At 39.6% G+C, this 19,244-nt stretch overlaps 2 protein-coding genes across 2 annotated transcripts in view; both read right to left on the reverse strand.

Moving 5' to 3' along the window:
- Window positions 1-274: 274 nt before the first annotated feature.
- On the reverse strand, window positions 275-3,257 carry gdf3 (growth differentiation factor 3). Its single transcript, XM_024285884.2, has 2 exons — window positions 2,696-3,257; window positions 275-1,533 (listed from the first exon to the last, which is right to left on the reverse strand). The coding sequence occupies exons 1-2, from the start codon at window positions 2,970-2,972 to the stop codon at window positions 680-682; spliced, it is 1,131 nt and encodes a 376-aa protein (XP_024141652.1). The 5' UTR covers window positions 2,973-3,257; the 3' UTR covers window positions 275-679.
- Window positions 3,258-4,973: 1,716 nt separating this feature from the next.
- The window catches only part of trappc10 (trafficking protein particle complex 10), an 18,919-nt gene continuing 4,648 nt past the window's right edge, over window positions 4,974-19,244 (reverse strand). Inside the window, exons 3-23 of the mRNA XM_024286807.2 lie at window positions 18,513-18,648; window positions 16,303-16,502; window positions 16,006-16,201; window positions 15,785-15,896; window positions 15,041-15,288; window positions 14,808-14,954; window positions 14,169-14,283; window positions 13,674-13,750; window positions 13,436-13,527; window positions 12,824-12,964; window positions 11,997-12,106; window positions 11,279-11,811; window positions 11,059-11,200; window positions 10,125-10,283; window positions 9,602-9,831; window positions 9,347-9,447; window positions 8,902-9,025; window positions 7,586-7,750; window positions 7,265-7,445; window positions 6,857-7,051; window positions 4,974-6,482 (exon numbers count right to left, since the gene is read on the reverse strand). Coding sequence (XP_024142575.1) covers window positions 6,235-6,482; window positions 6,857-7,051; window positions 7,265-7,445; window positions 7,586-7,750; window positions 8,902-9,025; window positions 9,347-9,447; window positions 9,602-9,831; window positions 10,125-10,283; window positions 11,059-11,200; window positions 11,279-11,811; window positions 11,997-12,106; window positions 12,824-12,964; window positions 13,436-13,527; window positions 13,674-13,750; window positions 14,169-14,283; window positions 14,808-14,954; window positions 15,041-15,288; window positions 15,785-15,896; window positions 16,006-16,201; window positions 16,303-16,502; window positions 18,513-18,648 — 3,652 coding nt within the window. The 3' untranslated portion in view covers window positions 4,974-6,234. The remainder of the gene's footprint in view (window positions 6,483-6,856; window positions 7,052-7,264; window positions 7,446-7,585; window positions 7,751-8,901; window positions 9,026-9,346; window positions 9,448-9,601; window positions 9,832-10,124; window positions 10,284-11,058; window positions 11,201-11,278; window positions 11,812-11,996; window positions 12,107-12,823; window positions 12,965-13,435; window positions 13,528-13,673; window positions 13,751-14,168; window positions 14,284-14,807; window positions 14,955-15,040; window positions 15,289-15,784; window positions 15,897-16,005; window positions 16,202-16,302; window positions 16,503-18,512; window positions 18,649-19,244) is intronic.

Here is a 19,244-nt window from a genome sequence, read left to right on the forward strand (position 1 = left end):
TCTTGGATACTCTACCACTCTCTACTCCTCCTTTGATCCAGTCAGAAACCTGCAGTTCCTTCTCCATCTCAGCCCTTTCATTCAGCTCACTGTCACCTCTTCTACTCAACTCCAGTTGTCTACAGAATCTTTAAGCAGCACCTTTAAAAAACACATTTTTCCTCTGACGGCTCATCCCCACACAGCCCCACGCTGCACTCGCAGTCCTTGAATTTCAAATGCAAAAGAGGAGTTTTTATGCATGCAAAGTTTAACAGCCATGGATCTCCTCCAGCAGGATTATTCAGTTTTATTTTTTAGCAAACATTTGCATACATTTTAGTATTCATCTGCAGTGAGCATTTACAAACACGAAATGGAAACGACATTCATTGGAATTTTTCACTCATTTGTTGGAACTGCAGAAAGACGTAGTACACAAGATGGAGGAATAAAAGCTAAAGTTACTGGTCATTTTGAGGTAGGATTTTAAGAAAAAAATAAAAGACACTAAACCAACAGTATGAGGATAACTTACATGCATCTTTCACTCTACTTGCCCCTTTGACCTAAATATAAATTAAGGAAAATTCATTTAGTTTTGCTTTTTTTTGAAAAACTACAGCATAAAGCAACAAATTTAATCCCAAACATGAAAAGCAATCAGCTAATAGAGCTCATGGAAGTGTGGCCCGTTTTCTCATCTACAGCCGCATTCGTCCACCACCATGTCTTGATAGTGTCTCAGCACCACGTTGTCGTTGTTGTCATAGTACAGCATGGAGATCGGCGACAGGCGGATGGGCACGCAGCCCGGCTGGGGAGTGCCCTGCGGGTCCAGGGAGTGCACCAGAGTCTGCAGGATGGCGTGGTTGGTGCCGTTCAGACTCTCGCTGAGTGGGAACGGACACTCGCCGTGGCAGTAGTTGGCCATGTACCCCTGTGGAGCGATGATCCAGTCCTGCCAGCCCACGTCTTTAAAGTCGATGTAGAGGCGGCGAGCCTTGCACACGTTGCTGGGCGTCACGGGGAGGTGGACGGCACTTCTCCTCTGCCTGGAGCGACACTGATGAGGGTTCAGAGATACGGCCACCAGAGAGGCCTGGATGAGCGGGAGGGTGAAGACCGGCTCTAAGGGGAGAAAGTTGCCAGGGTCAAAAGGGGAGAACTGTTCCCCAGAGGCAACGAGAGGACGCAACTCTAAAACCAAGCCGTAATTGTGTCCCGGTTTACGCCATCCCTCTGCTAGAGAGGTGAGGTCCATGGTGATAGGAGATGGTTCGGGCTGCAGCCGGACCGACCGCGCCAGCAGGAGTTTGCGGTTGGCTTGCGGATCAGCTCCCCTCAGCGTGCTCCGGAGCACTTTGTACAGCGACAAACTGACAGCCGGGGCTGCCTGCAGGAGCGCTGCGGCTCTAAGAGGCTTCCAGTGCAAGTTGACTTCCAGCTGAGCCAGAGACAGCAGCTCCACAGGCTGCAGGACCGTCATGTTGAAGAAAACCTGCTTCTCCACACAATCCTGACAGCTGATGCTCCAGCCAGACAAGAGTCTGCCTGCAACACATCAGCAGGGAGAGAAAAGCTTTCAACGAGGGCCTGCTGGAAGTGAAGGCTGGGTACATGATGGCAAACAGGGAGGAATAATTGATCGTTTCCCTCTAAACTCTGTTTGCTTACTGCACTTCACATGGGTTTTGAGTTTAAAAGGGCTGCCATCTGGCAAAGAGCTATTTATTTTAGTGAAAATACCAGAAACAAGAATAAAACTTTACAATAAGTGTCTATAAATGTGAGTTTTTCTTATTCTTGAGAATTGATTTTTGCTTTTTAAAGAAAAAGAACCAAGTTGTGTTGAAACCAAGCATTCTTTTAACCACCATAGATTACTCTCACTGCAAACTATTTGGTATATACAAAGATTTAAAACCTTGTTTTTAAACAATCTAGATATTTTACCAGATTTTAAGTTGTTTTCTTTGCTGTACATCTTCACAAATGTTTCTTAAAATCAGCATAGTTGTGATATTTTTGTATTATGGGGAAGGAACTAAAAATAAGAAAATTATTGTTAAAACAAGTCAAAATACTTTTGCTTGATACTCTTGACAAAACAAAAAACTTAATTTAAGACTTAAAAAACTGAAATAGCTTGATTTAAGAATTTCTTAGTTCAAAACTGAGACTAGCTTTCATTATATTATTTTATGTGCTCCGTTAATTAGCACTAGTTTTATATTTAATGGCGCTTTAAAAAATACCAACTTGTACTAAGATCTTTTTGTCTGTGAGTGAATCAGAATGGAGCGGAGAGCAAGGAGCTTGTGGCTTGCGTGTTACGTCACAAATAAGTATTTTAAACTACTTTTTTAAGTTGAATGATGGAATAATCAGAAATGCAAATTTAATCCGAATTTTCTTTTTGTATGTTCTCCGTCTTTAGAAAAATGCCACAATATGTTAAAACAATATTTGATCATTTTTCACATTATTTTTAGGCTACCTCTTTTGTAGTGTAAGATATTGTTTTACTTTATTTTTACTTTGATAAAACTCAAGATATATATATATATATATTAAATTTTAACACCACTTATTCCCGTGTTAAGCGTCACTGCTCAATAAAAGGTTCTGTGATGTCCACGTGGTAACTCTAGCATCAGATTGTTGCGTTCAGGGACCAAACAACTAACATATCCGGGTCAAAGAGTGCGCCTACCTTGGTCTTGAACGTATCGAATGATGTTGCCCCGGACTCCGTATTCGGATACCGTGCATGGGTCACCCTCCGGGACCTGGAGGTTCTCTGACCTCCGGAACATCCTCCAGAAAGCGGGGGGAATTTGGCTCCGGAGGTGGTGGTTCCCTGCGGGCCGCGGCCTCCCCGAGAGCCCCAGGGAGCTGAGGAAGAGTCGCTCTTGGGCCTTCATCTCCTCCTGAGGTCGAAAGGCTCCAACAACGAGCAAACACGCCGCTAACAGCAACAGAGACGCCATGGCGGGCTGTTTCCTCCGCTGAGATGTTGAATGAACTGAAATTTCTAGAGGCCAAAACAAGCAAACGAGAAGCTGTGATGTTAAGAAGGACGAACGATCCCGGGTCACCAGAGGTGACCAGATTCCTTATCTTATCTGGAAATGTCTTTCATGATAAGATTTTGTGTCACTTCACAAACAAAAAAGAAAGCCTCTTTTGGTCCTTTTTCCTGTTTTTTTTTTAAGAAACATTGCTGATAAAAACAAAAATAAACTAATTTCTACAAAGAATAAAACTTAAAATTTAAAATGTTCGAAAATGTTCCGCACAGCATGATGGGTAATTTATTTCAATTACGCGCCATTTTTTTAAAGGTAGCTCAAATCAATACCAGACCTGAAAATGTTTTTTCTTTTCTAGCACAAACCTAAACTTTCTTTAAATTACATGCCATTCAAATTATGTTTAGTAACACACACTATCTAAAATGTGTTTTCGCTCACTTCTTAATGAAAATTATGTTTGTTCAGGCATTAATGAAATTGCAGATCTTTTCTGGTTGTAAAGTATGAAATATATGCCTATTATTTTTTAATTATACTTCTTGTGTTTTTAACAAGAATATGTAAGGTTAATGCTGCAAAGCTTTCAAATTCTCAGAATTATTTTGTATTTATTTTGTCACACTTTTTAAATAATTCTAGTAAAAACATTAATCTCTCTGAAAAATCTAAATTAACAGTTCTATGTTTTAATACACATGAATGAAGAAAGCTCAAAGCCCTTCCAATAAGCTCTTTAACTCTTTCAAACGTTTTATTGACATGTATGTGATGTAGAGACATACACTTTAATAATTTGGATTTTAATAATCATCTTAGTAACCTTTTGTTTGTGTTTTTTCAACCATACTTAGTGTTTTAGGTATGTTTTAAAGCTAAAATTAATTTCCGCTTAGCTATGGGATTTTCCGCCCCAAAAAAGAGAAATAGACAAAAACTTCTAGGAAGCAAGATGCATACTGTTAAGCATGGGGGTGGGAGGATCATGTCATTATGTTAGTTGTTTTTGTGCTGCAGAAGTGATGAATGTTCTTTAAAAACAGGCAAAATAAGTCATACTGGACTGCAGTTATATGAAAAGATAGTTTGTCCAGAAATTAATAATTACTTCCTGTTCTCTTTTATTTTTATTTTAATAATGTATATTTTAATGGATCACTTCATTAAATTAAATTTGTCATCCCACTAGTGGCATGTTGATTTTGGTAATATTTTCCAAAAACATAAATAAATAGAGCCTAATTTCCTTTTTGATTCTGTTATTGAAACTATTACTTTTTATAAAAAGTAAACATGTTGCTTGTTGTTCTGTGATAAGCATATACATCAACATCACATTTTAAAACAAAATGTGGAGAAATTTAAAAACATGTTGAATATTGAGATAATTAAATAAGGCCCCACAAAAACTGAGAAATGAATATTTTGGAGCCTCTGCCTATAATCAACCAGTAATCAAACAATCCTGTTATTCAGAATGCCCTTTGATTGCAGTTTTTATAAAAATCGCATAAAACTAATTGGATTAAGATGGCTCAACAATACAATATAAACTCGTTTTGGTAAATAAAAAATAAATAAATCTGTATCTATTTGTGTGCCAACTCCACCCTCTGGTGTACACTTAAGGTACTTTTTTCTTCCAAACTTACCTGTAGATTAATCTAAATATTGGTCTCAAAGTGTCTTTAACACACTATAAGCTTAAGGAAGTATGCTAGTGACCTCATTACAGCTTTAGTGTACCTCCTAAACTTTTTAATAATTCCTATCAAATTTTATTTATAACTTTTTCTCCTAATCCAAAGTTTTTGTCTCAGATTATATGTACAAAAAGAATGAAACCCTTTTGTCACTTTAGATTTTAATAATAAATATAATTATTGAGTGTCATTGTTTCAAAGCTGAGAAAAGTTGCAGACCTCTAAACCTGAAGGTCAGTAAACACAGTACATTCAGTCAAAGTCCATTGATTTTTAATATAGTTGGCAATTAAAGATGATTTTAATTACTATTTACAGATTAGTATGTACAGTGGTCAAAGACGAGCGGGACGTTTTGGTTTCCGGGTGGGAAGGTGGGCTGGGGCTTGCAGAAAATAAGCAGACATTCATCCCACCAGGGCACCAACGGACACATCCCAGAATTCCTCCCATCATTTAGTCAACACTGACGGTATGTGTGCATAGCTGGGACAGAGATTTGGTGGCGTGCCAACACACACAAGAAATGAACACACAGTACTGATATGAACGACCAACGGACGGACGCTGGCTGGTCCTTGAGTGAACGTTTCACCTGATGTCTTAGAAGCTTGGAGGAGCACACTAGAAAACACACACAGATACACAATTAGAGCCTCTAGTTACAGCCCTGGGTTTATATTAGAGTTTTTGGTATCCGCATTCATGAAAGACAAAAATAGATATTGTTGGGATTCCTTCAATCTTTTTGTGGAACAACTTTTGTTTTAAACTTAATAAATAATCAAGCAAAATGGTCATTTGATTTCTGTTGAAGTCTACTGGATAATCTCAGGATAAATAAAGTATTAACTCTTGTCAAATTTTGCCTCACCTTTTAAAATAACTGTGGTGTCAAACAATCTGTTGTGTTCATTTACAGTTACATAGGATGGACTGTTATTTGTGCGTCACAGTTGTGTATTTGTGTGTGTGTGTGTGTGTGTGTGTGGGGGGGGTCTTTTTAGTGCACTGGTGTATGCTTGAAATCAAGGCTCCAGCATGAAATCCACTGGCGAGGCACGGACAGCACTTTCAGCTCATCACACACACACACACCCAGAGTTCCAGCGGTGTTCGTGCCGCTGACCAAAGCGTACACACACCTCCAGGGCTTTGGTGAACTGTGGGACAATCAGGAGTGGGTTTTTTTCCTTCAAAATAGCACAACATGAGCAGATCTGATTAATCAGTTCATATATATATATATATATTTATATCTATAAATCCATTCAATGAGCTATGTACAAGTATGGCAAAGAAAATCTTTTATTTGAACTCGTCAGCAGTTGTAGTTAGCTCCCCACTGTCCAGTCTGTAATGTCTCCAGTGATGTGATAGTTTCATGCTTGGTGGGGAGTCCAAAGCGGCGCCCCGCAGCACTCTGACATAGACCCAAGTGATCCTCAGAGCTCCCCAGAGTTCGTCCAGAGGCTGGGTTTAGTCCTACAAGGCTGTGGATGATGCAGCGTCAGACGTCATGTGGCGTTCACCTCCATGATGTGGTCGTCTGTGGCGGGCAGCACCAGAACCTGCTGGGTGTGGCTGTGGTTGAACACCTGCCCGGGACTGAAGGCCTCCAGGCGGGGCATGGCCACTCCCCTCTGCTGCTGGTCTCCGCTGCCAACGGAATGGACGCTACCGCGACTGCGGATGCTCGCCGTGTCCGCCTGGTCGTCCAGCGTTTTGTCAAGCAAGGACAAGCTGTCGTTCTCCACACAGCTGTCTGTGGGGGGTAAGAGAGAACCGACTGAGTGCTTCTCGAGAAAACCCTGACAACTTTTCATGGAGTTCTTTTTGTCTCAATACTCATGGTCCTCAACATCAAAGATGTTGCCAACCACATCTAATTATCAAACGCTCTTTGACAATTCTTGATCGTTTTTGGAATCAACGTCAGTTAGCCAACTTTACGAAAGTAAAGTGTTGCATATCAGCGCAAGGCCGCTTTTCTGTTCTTCAAAATCGACTGTAGTTACATTAATTGCATAAACAGTTAAAGAGTTATGCTAGTTGAAGGAATGTAAGCACTGGAGCTGAAGTTCAGGTGCGTAAAGGTTAACATATCACCAATAATAACCCCCCGGTGGTTGTTCTTACCTGGGTCTGGTTGGATGGCCACGGCAGCAGTGTGGGGCAGGTATCTCAGCACTTTGATCTTGGGGTAGGGGAGGTGTCCGGCGAACAGAGGCATTACCTCAATGTGAACCTTGTGCGTAGCGTTGACCTTCATTGGCATTAACACCATTCCTGAACTCTTCCCACACACGGCCCAGTTACTGCTGCTGTCCGCCACTGAAATTATTCAATGTGATTTCCTGAATACTTGTTTTACATTCCGTCTCTCACAGAAAAAGTAGATCTATAAGGAATATTACAGACCTCTCATTTTTTAAGTGGAAAAACTTGCAGAATCAGTGACTGACAAATACTCTTTTGCTCCACAGTGTTTTAAATAGCTCTGTTTTCAAATATCTAATATTGTAAAGGAAATCGCGGGTAACATACCTTCATACATGAGTTTGGTGATTTTGAAGCCGTCGGGTTCAGTTTTGCTCTCCTCAGCTATCTCTCCCTCTGCAGGCTCGGTCAGTCGGGTTATGCACACCTCCAGTCCACAGAGGAGACCGGAGCGGCAGTGCTGCTCCCCAGCAGGGGGGGAGATCTCCGCTCTAACACTGTACAATGTCTGACAGCATGACGGGGAGAATATGATTAGCAGCACAAAAACTCTTTCTCTACACAATTACTTCAGGAAAATAGAAATAATTTCTCATTAAATCAACAGATTTAGCTTCTCTTTACAGAAAAAAGGCAGAAGTGACTCACAGTGACTCTCTCCAGCTGGAACTGGTAGTGGAAAGGTTTGAAGGCAGAGGTGTCCTGGCTGAGCGGAGAGAAGTTGGCGGAGAAAACGCACTGCATGCAGGAGGGCAGTTCATCCTTCCATCTCACCTCCCACAAGCAGAACACGCTGTGTTTACTGCACAGGAGCTGCACACACAAACACAGCACTGAAATCTCATGGAGGGATTCATGTTTATGTCCATGAAAAAGAAACAGGGTAATTTGACTAAATTTCCCTCTAATGTACAACATATGGTGTAACTCCATTTTTACATCCACTTTGTGAAATTTAAGCAAAAGCTGGATTAATTCTGGATAAATCTGCTTCATTTATTTGGATGGGTGAGAAAACTCATCAGAAATCTGTTACAGATCAAACAAGTAAAACTGCAAACAGGTGTGGCGGTTAGCTTAAAAGTAAATTCTGACTTAGTTTACGACACTTTGAAAGCAGCAGGACTGAACAAAGAATTAAAAAGATGGAATGTAAGCATGATGCATATTAAACAGTAATAAAAAAAGGGAGAACAAATCTATATTGAGGGAGTATCAATCAACAGGAAGATGGAAAATACCTTAAACACAAAGGTACAAAATAATATCACCGTTTACTACCTAGACTTTCTACTTCCTCATGCTTTTTACTTCTTAATTGGTGCTCATTTCAGGAAATCTGAGCCCCCAAAAAGGTGTTTTGCTGTAACTGTTATACGTGTTTGTACGGTCTCAAAAGTGCAGCAAGAAAACTACTATAATTAAATATGAATATTTTTTTTAATTTTCTGACCAGTCCAACACAATCTAAATACGTTCTAAGATGAATTTGGGTCATCATATGTAAAAGAGAAAAAACTATCCTCAACTGTCTTCATAATGCTTTAAAAATAAAAAAAATCTTCAAAGTGAATTATTTTAGATTAAAATAATTAACTACATTGTTGGATCTAAACCAAATAAATCACAATTTTTAACTACTGCACCCAATAGTAATTGAGGTCAAGTAGATAGTTGGAATTTCACCTAAAAGTTTATTCTAATTTAAAATAACTAATGTTTAAAAGTCAGGCAAACATGAAAACTTACAAACACATTTGTTGCACTAAAATAAAATGTACATCCGTTTAAACAAAAGAAACTCCTTAAAGTGACAGTTTTTTTTGGTGAGAAATGATTCTGAAACTTAAGTTTCAATAAAGTAAAGGAATTATTTTTTTTTACATTTAGTCCGAATATTTTAGAAAACTTGAACTGAACTGTAACACATCTGTGTAAAATACTGTGGGTGTTTTTCCCCTCACCTGATGTGTTTTAGTGTTAAGAGACTGTAGCTCCAGCGATGCGTGCTGCTTTTCTGTCAGCTTCACCTCTGCCAGAGTGAAGCTCACATCCGACACGTTCTGCACACACACCTGGATGTACTTTCTGAGGGGAGAGGTGACAGGTCAGAAATGATTAGAGAAGCTAATGGCTAAAGTTACTTATTTAAGCTTCGCTTTTACTATCGTGTGTTCATTAAGACAAGAGATAATTGTGCAACAAGACACTCTTTGATAAAAACTATGTTTTTGGCGTTTTAGCAAGTTTTTGTGGCACATTTCTAATGAATGAGGATGTATTTTAATAAAATTAAGATTAAAGTTGCATTTCTGAGTATTTCTTTATTCAAATTGTAGTGAATCAGGAACAGAGGAAAAATACAACATGAAAAAGCTCGTATTTGTGTCAGGTATGATGGAGGCTCACCTGTTACCAGCAGAAAGCAGCGAGTGTTTGGTCTTGAAGGGGATATAGAAGGTGAGAGCAAGTAGTGTGGAGTAGATGGACCATGGACAGTCGATAGACATCTGCAGAAAAACAGCAAAACTTCACAGTCAGAGATTTATTGTCACCAATTTATCTTAAAATAAATGGTTAATAACACGTCTGTGGTGTTTTTGTTGAGTTGCTCCAAAAGGCTGCACGATCTTTATAAGCATTAAAACCACCCTCTGGTCTCACCCTCTGGTCAATGGCAGTCATGGGTGTGTCTGGATGGCTGTAGCTGCGCGGTCGATGACGGACCTCCCCGTTCGTCAGTCTCTCGTTAGCGGGCCGTTCTGACCCGGACGGGATGACGCACACAACTTCCAGCTGGAACTCCAGGAGGTGGTACGGAGGGGTTGGAGGTAGGCTGATGCTGGTCACCTTTTCAGACGACTGAATGGACAGAGTGCTTTCGCTAACCAACTCTAAAGGCATGATGGGAACAGAAAAGACAAAAGTCAGTAAAAGTGAGTCGTTTGCACATTTATATATAAATGTAAGTTGAATAAACTGGATCTTTATCAGATTTAGATGCACACACACATCAGTGGATCTTTAGGTTGATTTCTGATTACAGTCATGGTAGGAGGAGAATTGGAACTTAATCACAGCTTACCCATCTTTGAACTTCAAAGAAGATAAGACAAATACTACCAACCCACCCAAACTAAAAACTGAAAAAAAGAGTCAGTAATAATTCTGCAGATTAACCACTGACCAGCAGTGGGGCTGCTGATGCGGGCGGTGCAGCTGCTGGAGGGCAGGATGGGCAGGGTCTCTGCGTTGCTGAGCTGCAGAGCATCTCCCTTTTTCACAGTGTAGTGACCTGTCAGCAGAGTGAACTTCACCATCTGAGGCAGACCGGCCAGGAGGGGTTCTGAAAACACACAGAAGCCCAATGAACAGCAGGCTCTCAGACCATACAAGAACAATCAACCCGACAACCAAAGTGCTTTCCAGATCATAAAATATATTATCAAAAAAAAAAAAAAGAAAAAAAGAACTTTAAAGCTTGCAACAGGGTGTTACAATTCCAATTCTGTTCTTTTAAAAAGTCCTTGCTTAGGATTTATGTGACGGAATATAACTTGAAAGGAGAAAAGTTCCCAAGTTTGAGTTTGACGATAGCAAAAAAAAATAATTTAGTTTTACATCTGGTCCTCCAGCAGCTGCTTAGAACTCTCTCAGTTTCATGTTGAACTTTCACATTTAAAAAAAAAAGGACATAAAATTACCGGTAACTCCCTTAGCAGCAAATACTAAGAAAGTGTGGATATATTTACAATTATTTATTCTAGTTTTAACAATAACATTTGCATTAATTGTATAGAGTGGTTGCTATATCACAGTTCACCTTTCGCGGTCTCGTTTTTTTTAATGCATTTTTTTCTTTTTTACAGCCCAATGTTCTGCATCCTGAATGCTTGTGAATGAACCACCTCTGTGTTGTGTCTCCTGTCAAATTTGCCACTTTTACATAAATCTTCAATTTTTAAATAATACATCTTTGTTTTCATTCTATAAACCTGGACTTATTTTTCTTTGAAGGTTTGAACTTTGAGAGTTTAAACAAGAGAAAAAAGTGTGAAAATATTCACGTCTCTCTGAAAAAAGTGTCATCAATAACTTCTGAAAGACTTCCTCCTCCTGACCTGAGAGCGGCTCCACGGTGAGCTGGGGCTCCTGAGAGTACACTTCATACCGGACCGATGGGTAGATATGAGACAAGACGAACTGCACCTCTCCAACCGTGGCACACAGCTGCCGCAGCGTGTAAGTGCCTGGTTCTCCGCTCTGGAGAAAATCAAAGCGACAGCAATGATGACGGAGCAAATAGGTGAAAAGGGTCATTTTTCCGCAGGAGTTCCTTACAGGTGCTGTAAAGACGATGCTGTTGTTTCCAGGCGCCAGGGTTACATCCTGCACCTTCAGCATCTGTGCTCCTTCCTTCATCGTAACAGTTGGGGGGCTGACACAGTTGAGGGTGTCAGGAGGAGAAGTGCCCTCATGGTGGCGCATGAGCAGGTGGGTGTTTTTACAGACCACTCCTGTGGAGTTGAGAGAATTGTCTGAAGGACTCCTGTCCTGAACCTCATCCAGCTCTAACGAGGGGCCCGGCGCCGCGGAGGAGGGAAGGCCTGATAAAGAGTTCCCCAGCTTGAACTCGATTACCCCTTGGTTGGTCTGTCTCTGAGCTCTCTTGGTCCTCCCGTGAGTCCCTCCGTGATCCACATCAAAGTGGATGCTAGCAGCAAGTTGCTGTATGTGAACTGAAATGGGCATTAAGCATCTCAGAGTGAGCTCCACCATCAGGACAGCGCCGGAGTGAACCGACGCAGACGCCGGGTGAAACTGGAGCTGCGTGAGCTGAGCAAAAACACTCATGCTGAGAGTGGCTTTGTGAGCTGGAAAACAAGAAAAAGTGATAATCACACACTGAGTAATCACAGAGGAGAATCACACCAATGTTTATTCCAGGTTTCTGCAGAAACTAGAGCCTCAAAATCAAATGATAAAGATCTTTTTTTTTTTTGCTGGGATGCAGATTTTCTTTAGTTTTTTACATTTCTGCATAGATTTGAATACTTACAAGGATTTCCAGGCTTCCCTGCAAAGTTTAGGATTTCCTGGCAAAAGTGCTTTCTTTCTTCAGTGCTCAGGTTCAAATCACCTGCCAACAAGGCACTGGTTTGCAAGTAGCTGCAAGAAAAGCTGTTAAGAAAAACAGTATAACACAACCTTTATGACAACAAAACAAGAAGAATTTGTTTTCCCCCAAAACATCATTATTCTCAACTGTTTAAGCAGGAATATTTGGTGTGAAGGCAGTGAAAGTCTCATTATAAACATCATGGATTTGAACTAAAGACATTTACAAAATATGTTCTATACTCCTATTATTATTATTAAGTATTTTTAAAGTCCTATTCTGACCATATTTTGATCTTAAAAGTCTTTTCAGTTTTCACTTCTAATTTTTGTTTTTCTAGGACATAGTTTCTGCATAACAGGAGTTCATTAGATATTTGCCTCTGAGTTATGGGCGGGGCCATTGGCATGAAGCAAGCCCGCCCCACTTCCTCTCGTCGTTGCAGAGCAGCACTTAGAGGAGGGAGCTTTTGGCCCACCCAGTGTATTTTCTACACCAAAAATACAATTTTTTTTTTACTGCATTTTTTTGTCTGCTCCTGATTCACAACAATTTGAATAAAATAATAACTCAAAAATGCAATTTTATGCTAAATATTCTTTAAATATGTTCTCCATCTTCAGAAAAATTCTAGAACATGCTAAAAAAACAGAATTTTCATCAGAGTGGAAGTCACTAAACTTTTTCTACAGCTCTCATCCTGGCAAAATTACAACAGACATGCACAGTAGACATACTGCGGCTCTCATAAGTGACTTAAAGGATACTCCTCCTTTCTGTCCAGCAGTTTCTGACATTCAGCGATCTGTCTCCTGGTGTGAGTCACAGGGAGGCTCCACCCCTCTGACAGGTAGGACTTCAAAGCCTCTTGAAGAAAAGTTTCAGCTTTCTCTGGGTCCCCTTTTCTCCTGTTTAAGAGACAAATACTTTACATTGATTTCACACTACCTGGCATTTATACTGATCTATTTACCACATTTGATGACCATAATTTACCTAATGCTTTAAATATTTTTTTACAAAATAAAAAAAGGATTATAAAAAAATATAATATTGTCCAATCTGTGTAAAACTTTTATGCCCCGTTTAAAAATATTCAAATACATTTAAATTTTCTATTTATATTTATAGTAAGAGTAAAAAAGAATACATTTAAATTTAACCCCGTCATGCCATGTAAACCATAAAATCTAAGACTCTGCTTATACTTGAACGGAAAAAACACTCAAGTTGGAAATACATTCAGGCATTAAGGGGTTAAACTATTATGAAATGTTTCCACACTATAGGATGCCTTTCTTAAAAAAAAAAAAAAAAATCTGAGATTGTGATTTTAAATTATGTTTAAAATAATATCCTCGGTCCTTTGTGATCCTCACATGTAGAACTCAGCCAAACTTTTCCCCACCAGTCTGGCCGAGCGCACCCGGCCGATGGCCCGATACATTTCCATTGCAGCATGAGAGAGTTCCTGATGCAGACAAGCAGGTCATTGGGGAGTAGGAGGGAAGATAAAAACAAAGATGATCAAAAATCTCTTTACATCTAATCAGAAATAAAAGAAGATTAAACTGGAGTGAAATGTAACATGGAGTTGCATCAGTGTGATAGACTTACAAGATAGTGCCTTTCAAAAGCTTCCACAGATGATAAAGCTTCTTTCAACTTTTTGTAGGGGCTCTGTAAACTGTTGACTGTGGAGGAAAGTTGATAAAGAAAATATTTAACTTAATAAATGTTTTCAACTAATCCTCACCTGTTACGGTTGTTTCAGAAAACAGTACTAAAACAAGTTTGTCAAACAGACATTGGCTTTAAAATTTGGTAACAGTTCCATTCTAAAGGTGGAGGAAAACTGATTAAATAAATAGAGGGTGCCGTGGAAAAACAGCAGATGGTCAGTCTGTACTAAATCAGCTGAGCTGCTGCTGATAGAGGACAACTTCAGCTGAAAAGAGCTGCTGATGCAGGACATGTTACAAAAACCAGGAAGCAAAAAAAAGGGATGAGAACGTTTTTTAAATATATATATCTATATTTGGAAGATTCAATATTTTGCGGATTACAATAAAATGACTTTTAACTGTAAATCAATTTCGTTTAATAACTGACCAGTCTCAGGCCGCTCGTCTCCTAAACCTGCGAGCAGATCAACAGTCCTGTTCAGGTCTTCAGATGTGGGTCCCTTCTCTGATACCAGACCACAGAGTTCCCCCAGACTCTTCAGCTGCTCATGAGAGAACACACAAAAAAACACATAAAAACTTACATTTAATAGGACAGCAGTGTTGTTCTTGGTTTCTTAAAGTCCCACTCTGATCATCTTTTGGCCTATTTTAAAAGTGTTTCCTGTGGTCTTTTAATAATAATTAGGATGTTTTTGGCTAAAATCAAGAAACTTGTCGTTTTTAGGTCATAGTTTCTGCAGAGCAGCAGGATAAATTCGGAGTTGAGTTGCAAACGAGACAGCAAATTCCACTCAGCACCTTTGCACTCTCTTCTGCTAGCCCGGATAAGGAAAACGAACATGGATTTAGTCGTCTACAAGTGGATGCATCAGAATGGAATGGAACAGGATCATCCTTTTTTTATGTAACACATAAGCTTTTCTTCAAATAATATTTTTTCCTCTGCTCCTGATTCTCAACGATCTGAAGAAAGAAATACTCAGATATTAGATTTTTTCCAATGTTCCTCTGAGCGGGTCTTTAAAAGTTACAAAAGGGACAGACACGTCACAGGATGTTTTACCTTATCTGTAGCGTAGGCCCAAAGGCCGACAGTATGAGAACAGTTTGCAGCTAACTGGGCCTGATCGCAGCAGCCCTCGATCCTATGAAGAACCTCCAAGCAGCTGAGGAACACCCAGCAGTCCAGAGCGCCATCCACGACGGACACCTGAACGACGACAACAAAAGCGCGTAAGGAGGAGCAAGACGGCACAACAGAACACAGGAAGTGAAGTTCACGTTGAGCCCGCCCACCTCCAGCAGACGCAACTCCTGCACACAGTTGTGGAGAAGCTCTAAGGCCCTCTGCGTGACTTCCCAGGGTCTCTGGAGGAAGATGAGTAAAGTGCACTGACGGGAGAACAGGTAGCTCCTCAGATCCAACAGGCTGGCTTCTCCGCGTTGGATACTATCCCTCTTTTCCATGTCGATGGGGCGACGGAGAAGCAAACCACTCCAGTTACGGACTGGAGCGCAGAATGAGCCCAGCCAGTTGGCTGTGTCTATGAACAAAAACAAAAAACATTGGACACATTACAAAATGTCAAAATCCTATTGTATTCTATTTTCACACTAGAAGGCACACTTAAAAGCCTTCATTTTTTTTAAAAAGAACAACAGTGCGCCTTATATCATTATATCATATTATATCATTATATTAAACACCTCATATATGGATTAATTCTGTACCACTGTAAATACACAAACATGGCTAACGTGTAGCAGTGTCGGGTTTTTATCTGCACTAACGAGGTTGGGAGTTACCATAGTGACAGTAACATTTGTTTTAGAATTACTGTGAACGCAATTAATAAAGTCAAACTGACACATTTATCTCTAACTCTTTTGTTTTACTTATATTTCAGCGCCTCATCAATGACAGGTTAAAAAAATAGACCATTCATTCATGGTGCGCCTTATAATCTGGTACACCCTATAGTGCACTAAATACGGTAGTAGATATATGATGAAATCAACCATCAGTTTGGGGTTACGTACCTCCTGCTCCAAAGTTAAGAACATACTGGGTAAAAAGAGCATCTAGTTCATCGTACTGGACCAGAGCGTCCTCAAACTGCTGCAGCATCTCAAACACAAAGGCCAGCTCCTCCTACATGAATGCACACAAAAATGAGATGCAACTGTCAATGTTATCCCCATTTCCAAAAGATACATATGACAGCAAGTCTATATTTTTGGGCTGTGTTTCTTCTCGTCACCTGGACCATGAAGTACTCGCAGAAGCTCCAGCCAGGCTGGGTGCGTTTCTCTCGGAGCGTGCGCATGTCATCTTCAAAGCGGCCCAGGTTCTTCGTGAAGGACATGAGGAGGAGGGTTCTCAATTTCAGCAGCAAAGAGTTCCAGGACTCTTGTGACCGGGACGAGTCCTTCAGAGGGTCGGACAGCACCACACACCTGGAACAAAGGACAGCGAACGTTGCATTTGTTAAAAGTAACTGCAGCAGAAGTACCGTCTCCTCCAGAAGCATCACATCCATTAAGATCTTTCTTCTGACCTGTCATTCTGTTTGTTACAGAAGTCACTGCGGATCTTGTCCACAATGGAAGACCGAGGAAGGATGTTGGTTTTGTTTTTCTTCTTGGTGTCATTGGACTCGACGACGATGATGACCCAGTCTGCTGACCCGTGGGTCCGCAGGCTGTTGTGCCAGCGCAGCATGTCCTCTTTTACGGAGCTCTTATAAGCCTCTGTGTCCTGCAGAACACCACAGTTTACCCTTTAAAATGGAATTGCATTCTCTACAAAAAAAATGTTAAAGTAACAATGAATCGCACAGTATAGCCATCTGAGCTGATCTAAAGTCCTGACGCAGCACGACCACGACCCCAAAATGGACAAGACTTCAGAGCTATTTTCAGGCATAAGAAGGGCAAGAAGTCTGGCAACAGATGGTGTGACCTCTTTAGAGCCCTGATCTCAACATGATGGGATGGTGAGAGATCACACAAAGAGAGAACAACTGCAAAACACTTAAACTGTGGACACAAACATCAACAACAGCCAGTCGGATGTGATTAACAACGTTAACTGATAATCACTGAGGTATATGTGATTGAGGAACAAGGAAGAAACAACAGGAAGCTCACTAACTACTGTACACTTCCCCATAAAGAAAACCTGCTCTGCAGCAAGACACTGATGTCAGTGATGTTACTGACGGATGCTTGATGTGAGCATTTGTTTCTAAATTAACTGGAGAAAAAGCAGAGGTGGAAGTCGGCATGAGTCATTTCTTATATAAGACTCGAGAGAATTAGAGATCTAGACTGGAAGAGGGTTTGGAACTGGACGTGTAGCTTTGAGTCTGTGCAGACGTTCTTACTGTAGTGAAATGTGATGAAGGTTAAATCGATAATAACCTTTTTTGTTAATGCAATAATGTTTGACCAAAAGGATGTTTGCCCTCCTAGAAGCACAACTAACTCTTTTTCCAATTAGCTACTTATAAAACCTGATGAGTCTCGCCTGACTTCCTGTGACTGAGATGAGAGAATCAAAGCTTAAGACATTTGGTTTTTTTGTTTTTTTTTAAGGAAAGTAACTTCTTCTTTTGCACTCAAAAAGGTGTGTCCAGCACAGGTTCATAAATGCTTCACACACACAGCAGTTCTCATGCAGTCCTCACTGATGACAGAACTTCCTCAAACAGACCTGCTGCACAGTCAGCAGCAGTGAGTTCCTGCTGCGCCCTGATTTCCTTCACTGTTATTACTATGAGCAGTAGCACCACAAAACGGTGGACACTACAATCCTGCCCTGTTTGCCTTTAATGCTGGAAGATCATTGTTACTCAGTTTTTGATTTCTCAAATGCTTAAAACCTTTTGTGACATTTCAAAAACACTAAGTGAACCATTTCCCTTCAACTGATATGGAGATGAGCTGGAATAATTTGGATAAAAGTTTCTGCATTTCAAAATTTAAGCCTCAGCAAGTATACGTGTACAATCTATTCCAGAAAAAACTAGTATGGATATTTGTGATGCCCAAGATAATTGATTTGTGATCTTCATAAATATTGTAAAGCATGATAAAAAAATGCATCAGGCAATGCAATTATTGCTTTAAAAAACAGAATAATGTTTGATTTTAGGCATGTAAACCAAACTACCCGAATGCATTACTGTCACAGGAAGTAAACAAATCTTCAAAATAAAGTGTGGGTGAAGGTTCTTGTAGGTGTTTTTTTATAGATAAAAAAATTACACTGAAGTTCAGTTTACTGAAATAAGTGGTGGTTTTGTGTTCAAAATAGTCTACATAAATATAATGCAGCTGAAATTTAGAATATTACTTAAATAAAGGTAAATAAAAAAAGGTATAACTGATAGTGTTTAAATACATATTATTTAAATTTGTATACATCCAGTAACAGGACATATAAATATATAGCAACAATTTAAACCCGATATCTGTGAGTTGTTGATCTTTATTACCAAACCGAATCGTATCGTCACCCTAGTAACGGTCCACACCTTTATTTAAAAAAAATAATAATTGGGTTGATCAAAAAATATTTTTTTAAATTTTATAAAGACTAAATATTTAGAAGCATTAAGAGTTGTCTGTGAGCCAAAACACAAAGTAAAAACTTTACAGTATAAATATTTTAACATTCCTCCAAAAGGATCTGAAATATTCTGCAAAACAACACAAAATGACAACATGCGCGTTTCCTGTGTGTGTTGGTGTGTGTTTTACTCACACAGCAGTCGGTCCAGTAGATGTGGAGAAAGGGAAAGGTGAGAAGAGCCTTGTTGCCCTCCTTTGGGAGCAGTTCCTCTTTAAACTGGACAAAATTAGCTTCGAGGTGAATCATTTTTGGTGCACGGCCGTAAGTCCTGCACAGAAAGACACAAGTTCACAGCAACTGCTTCAGAGCTCACATTGAGTTGAGTCAAATGAGGGCTGCAATGTAAGAAAACGGTTATGATGGATCAGCAAATTAAGTTTTTATATAGACTTTGAACAACACTGTTCTTCATTAAAGCCCTTCTCAAATACAAATTGACTTTAGAAAATAAATAAAATTTCCTTTGACAACTCTTCAGTCAATTTGCTAGCAATATAATTTATGTCACAATGATTCTGAAAACTGTTCATAGCTTATTTTGGGAAAGGAACAAGAAAAAAATCTAAATCTTCCAACTTAACAACCTTATATAAGCATATTTTCATTAACAAATGATTATTTCGGTCTTTATCACATGGTAAGAGAAGCACTACAGCCCAACTTAGGTATGCATGTTATTTTTAATTCTAGCCTCCATATTATTTAGTTTTTTTAAGAACATTGTTCAGTTTGACAGCTCATTGTTGATAATGACATTTCACGAATCTTTAGCTTTTATGAAAACTTTGGTTTAAAAATAAAACTTAATTTGACCAAAATTAAAAATATATATATATACCCTGCCATTGTTATATCTTTTTATAG

Source organism: Oryzias melastigma, linkage group LG21, assembly GCF_002922805.2.
Source record: "Oryzias melastigma strain HK-1 linkage group LG21, ASM292280v2, whole genome shotgun sequence".
Taxonomy (NCBI): domain Eukaryota; kingdom Metazoa; phylum Chordata; class Actinopteri; order Beloniformes; family Adrianichthyidae; genus Oryzias; species Oryzias melastigma.